This window comes from Octopus bimaculoides, chromosome 2 (genome assembly GCF_001194135.2).
Source record: "Octopus bimaculoides isolate UCB-OBI-ISO-001 chromosome 2, ASM119413v2, whole genome shotgun sequence".
Classification (NCBI taxonomy): domain Eukaryota; kingdom Metazoa; phylum Mollusca; class Cephalopoda; order Octopoda; family Octopodidae; genus Octopus; species Octopus bimaculoides.
The window spans coordinates 102,911,368-102,916,789 of NC_068982.1; the positions used below are offsets into that span (position 1 = coordinate 102,911,368).

At 34.8% G+C, this 5,422-nt stretch overlaps 1 protein-coding gene across 1 annotated transcript in view; it reads left to right on the forward strand.

The window, feature by feature from the left end:
• LOC106872341 (titin homolog) overlaps positions 1-5,422 on the forward strand; it is a 66,459-nt gene that overhangs the window by 44,247 nt on the left and 16,790 nt on the right. Inside the window, exons 10-13 of the mRNA XM_014919291.2 lie at positions 203-357; positions 1,404-1,502; positions 3,353-3,494; positions 5,231-5,298. Of these exons, the coding sequence (XP_014774777.1) occupies positions 203-357; positions 1,404-1,502; positions 3,353-3,494; positions 5,231-5,298 (464 nt within the window). The remainder of the gene's footprint in view (positions 1-202; positions 358-1,403; positions 1,503-3,352; positions 3,495-5,230; positions 5,299-5,422) is intronic.

Consider the following 5,422-nt stretch of genomic DNA (forward strand, 5'->3'; position numbering starts at 1 on the left):
ATATATATATATATATATATATATATATATATATACATATACATTCGACGGGCTTCTTCCAGTTTCCGTCTATGAAATCAACTCACAAGGCTTTGGTCGGTCTGGGGCTTAGTAAGAAGACACTTCCCCAAAGTGCCGTGCAATGGGGCTGAACTACATACACAGACAGACACATACATATCATTTCTATTCCTGTTTACAGATGCTGCGCAGGAGTTAACTACGTTGACCAACAATTTGAACCAAAAGCGTAATGAACATCTACAGAAACTTGAAGAAAACCATCAAAACCTAAAGAAAATGTATTTCGAAGAATTCCAAGCTGAAAAGACTGAAAATTTCGATGCTAGTCTTAAAGTAATTTCAAATTTTTATTAATAACCAAGACATAGTTGTACGTTTAATAAGTTCGTTTTAAAACTACGTAGTTCCAGATTCTATTCTACTGTGCAGCACCAAAGAGTATGTTAGAAATTAGATAAATAGAAAACGATAAAGTAAATATTTGGGTCGATGGTCCAAGTTACTGCTCATTTCTAATTATCCCAACACTGTATCGTGTTTCTGTTAATACATACATGTGTGTGTAGGGGGGCGGGGTTCACTGATTCCAGTCACTGGATTGCGTACATACTGGGACACAGCGCCTTCAAGCGTATAATCGACAATATCCACCCCAGAACTTATTTCAGTCTTAAATTTGTTTTAGCGTTTAGCTATTTGTCGAATCGCTAAGTTATACTATTGGACAACAACACTAGTTACACATTTTAAAACGATACATATTTATAAATACAGACAAGTACGCAGATATAAATATACAGATACATATACATGACGGGCTTCCGCACAGTTTCGGTCAACCAAATTCCAATCACAACCTGTTAGCAAACCCGAAGCTTTGACAGAAGACATATGGCCAACTTGCTGAACAGACTAGATTGAACTCGGAACTATATGGTTGTAAAGGAAATAATTTTATTGTCAAACGCAGGATAATGCTAATAGTATAGCATGAACAGGATAAACTATCCATATTTTGCAGAAAAATTTGTCGGCGGCCAGAGATTTTTCTGCAAAATATGAATGATTCATTCTGTTCATTCTATATTATTAGCATTATTCTACGTTTGAGAATAAAATTATTTCCTTATCTGTATCTTTCAATACATCTCAATGCTTCTAAAGCAAACTTCATTTATTGACTTTCAGCGTAGGTTAAATTTATAATATATATATATATATATATATATATATATATATATATATATATATATATGTGTGTGTGTGTGTGTGTGTGTGTGCGTGTGTGTGTGTGTGTGTGTGTGGTGAGTGTGTGAATATGTCATAGAGAAATTCATATTCTTAAAGACTTTTCTTAAAGACGTGTTATTTTTTTAAAGAAATACAATAAACTCATTATGAAACTGAATGAAGACTGGGAAAAAGAAGTCAAAAATTTAGATCAAGAAGAAATTGAGACGGTTGAATCATATCTTAAAGTAAGTAATCCATCAATTTATTCAGTTTTTCTGGACATGATCTTTATTTACAGCTGTTAAACTTGTTACATTCTGAGTTCCAGTTCCATCGAAGACCTCTCTGCCTTTCTAAATCAAAATATCTGTCAAGTACCAAGTTTCGATGATATTATTTAATTTCCCCTAAGGCGGCGAGCTGGCAGAAACGTTTGCACGCCGGGCGAAATGCTTAGCGGTATTTCGTCTGTCTTTATGTTCTGAGTTCAAATTCCGCCGAGATCGACTTTGCCTTTCATCCTATTGGGGTCGATAAATTAAGTGCCAGTTGCGTACTGGGATCGATCTAATCGATTGCCCCCCCCCCTAACCCCAAAATTTTGGACCTTGTGCCTAGAGTAGAAAAGGATATTATTTAATCCACTCCTATGAAAATTACTGGCCTTTTGCCGAAAACAGAAACAATACCGGGTGATTGATAAACAAAATGTTAGAGCATCGAAAGAACGCTTAGCGGCATTTATCAAGTTTTCAAATCTAATCGAGGTCAACATTGCCTTTCATCCCTCCGTGGTCGACAAAATAATGTACCAACCAAGTGCTGAGGTAGATGGCATCTACCCTCAAAATTGCAGGGTTTGTACCTAGATTAGAAAAAATTATTATTGTTGTGTTGTTGATGTTAACGTGTGTGCGTGCGTATTTGTATAGCTAGCTAGATAGATAGATAGATAGATAGATAGATAGAAACCTTTGTGTACATATGTATATATGTATGTTTACTCTGCTAGTGATCCGCTTTCATGAGATTACGCTTGGGGCAAGGGAAGATTTAACCCTAAGGCAGGGATACTAGTTCATGGAACATCGGAACAAGTACATACATCTATGTGACATATATCTAGGAGCTGGTTCTCCTCCGAATCCTGCCTTAGTCACGAGGCTTTTTTTTTTTCTATTTGACTCATAACCGGGAACCTTGACATGTACTACTACTACCAGCCTGAGACTCAGCTGACCTTGGAATAGTTGTATTTTTTTCTTTCAAAATTCCCGAACTCTCGAGTTGGAGTCTCAAAACCGGATGCATTTTAATGACATGTTTTCCAAAAGTGATTAAATCTGATGCATCGTTTTCAATACAGATAAGAAAAAGTATAATTTTATGCAATCATCAGATTGTTATTTAGCTCCAGATCAAATCAGTTAAAATATATTCCAATCGCGGTTGCCCTAGCTTTATTTCTGTTACGGACATTTTTGTCCAATGTGTGTATGTGCATGTATTCGTATATATATATATATATATATGGAGAGAGAGAGAGGGGGGGCTAAACCGGCTTAGCAAGAATGGACTTTCGTTCTTGCTAAGCGGATTTAACCTCTTTCGGGCATTCTAAGGCTTTTGTAATACCGTTGTACTACTACACCATAGGCTTACGCGTACTATATATATATATATATATATATATATATATATATATATATTCAATTACATGTGTATGTGTAAGGAACAGCTTTTCTTTCAATCATTATATTGAAGACACGACTATGTTCGAGTGAAGTATTTTTATTTTTATTAAACATTCCAAGATTATTGTTTCCTTATTAATTGTGTTTAGTTTAACTTATTCTCTTCAAATGCCTTTTGCCATCAACTCCGTCAATAGTATTGTTATAAAAATGTAATGTTATTATCGTCACATATATGATTGAGGCTTCAACATATTTTGCATTAATATTTTCAGTAACTAACCTTACTATTCTCCATATGTAGATGAATTTTTAAAGCAACATAACTTTCTCTTCTCCTTTTTTCTTCTTTCTCTCTCTCTCTCTCTTCTTATATTGCATCTACGAATGGCTTGTTCTAGCAACTTAGCGATTCTTATGCCAAGCAATTGCAAGACATAGAAGTAAACTTGTTCGAGAATATAAAAACGAAAGCAAATTCAAGTGAAGAAGACATGGAAAAATTGCTTAGCCAAAAGGAGGCTATACAGCATAAGATCTCTGGTAATTAAATATTTATTTCAAATTTTTGGCACAAAGCCAACAATTTCCGGGGAGGGGTAAGTCGATTACATCGATCCCAGTGCTCAACTAGTATTTGTTTTAACGACTCCGAAAGTATGAAAGGTAATGTCGACCTCGGCAGAATTTGATTTCAAAATGTAAAGACAGACGAAATGCCGCTAAGCATTTTGCCCGATGTGCTAAAGTTTCTGCCAGCTCGCCGCCTTCTCTGGTAATAGGTTATTGACTTCTTTAAGTTCTTCAGCAGAATCAATGTCGGGCTGGTCAATAAGGTATGAGACCCACAAACTGATGAGTTTCACATTTTGTATCATGAAGTTATGCTGCGTCTGTAGCCAATATTCTTTAAAAATCCACTGAGACAGTTCATATAACTTAATCCAAAGACTACAGGCAATATCATAGTTCTATTCATCAAATTAATGCTACTTTCTACCTTTTCTAAGGATTAAGCACTACATTTACTTTTACATAATACTTTTTTACTATGAATTATTCCCCATTTTTCGACGCTCAGATGTGATGACTATTGAATGACGGTGAGTCCAGTAAATCTTTGGACTGAAAGAGTACCAATGGCGTCTTCTTTTCCATGTAGTATATCTAGTAAAAGTTAGTTATGTGAATACTAGTGGATATTAGCATACTGAATACAGTGAGCTAAGAAATTCTAATTCTAGACAACGACAATGGGACAGTGACCCAATAAATTAAATCAAATTAATTAAATACAAAAATAAGAGGAATGACCAGCAAAAGTGGACTCCTATATGCTAGAAATAGATGCCGAATCATCTAAATTTTAATCTTCGGATTTTTTTAATATGCTAGACCACTGGTTTTAATTGATTAATATCAATTTCTACCCTCGTTAATAAATTTCAAATTAATTAAATGTAGAATGCAAGAATTTTGGTAGTATGATAATAACTTCTGGCCTCTTTGTCTTACTGGACCTTATCAGCGAAGTATAGTTGAACCGTTACTGTCAAATCGTTGAATAACTAGAGGTAATATACGGTTTTAGTGAACGGACTCCGAGTGGCATGTTTGGTGCATATAATCTGTCTTTCTCTAAACTCTACTTGCGGCATGATTCTCTATCAGCAGAGCAAGCTAACAAAACACTCCTCAGATTTTCATTGCTACTTACGAGTGTGCTTTCGTAGCAATTACATGAACTAGGCTTGTGAGAATTTAAGTTTCTTTTCAATGGAAATCGACAGTACTGGAAACTAGAGGGATATAACTGACACTTCAGTTAATAAAATTCGTAAAACAACATACCTTCATATGCTGTGAGGAGAGGTGCACGAACATATCGTACTTTGCAACACAGAACATCATTAGTTATTTCGGATTCTAGACTCTTCTTTCTTTTTCAGCTAAAAGTCTCTCTTCCCCTCTCCCTCTCCTTTTCTTTCCCTCTCTCTCCCCCTCTCTTTCTTTCTTCTCTTACTCCCCTTTGCAGTGCTTTCCCGCTTATATTGATATCCTGAAGAAGACTGATTTACTTTTGTCATACTAAATGAAGGTGAAGTCTTCACTGACGACCATAATATTGGGCCACTGATGCCACCAGATTATTTTCACTCATTCATTGAATACTCACGATATTTTCACCTCATTTACTTTTGCCACGGTTGTTTAATATTTGGTAAGTATAGCGTGCAAATTATTTCTTCAATATATGCATTTTTTTTTTTCTTTTTAAGAATCAAAAGAAGGTTTCCGGAAAGAACAAGAAAACCTACTTAATGAGAAAATGGAAAAACGAATGAAGGTAATATATATATAAGAATTAAGATATAAACTCAAATTAGGCAACATACTCATACATTTATAAATTCGACTTAAAATATGTATACATATATTAATACATATCGACACATATGAATTTTTTTTTT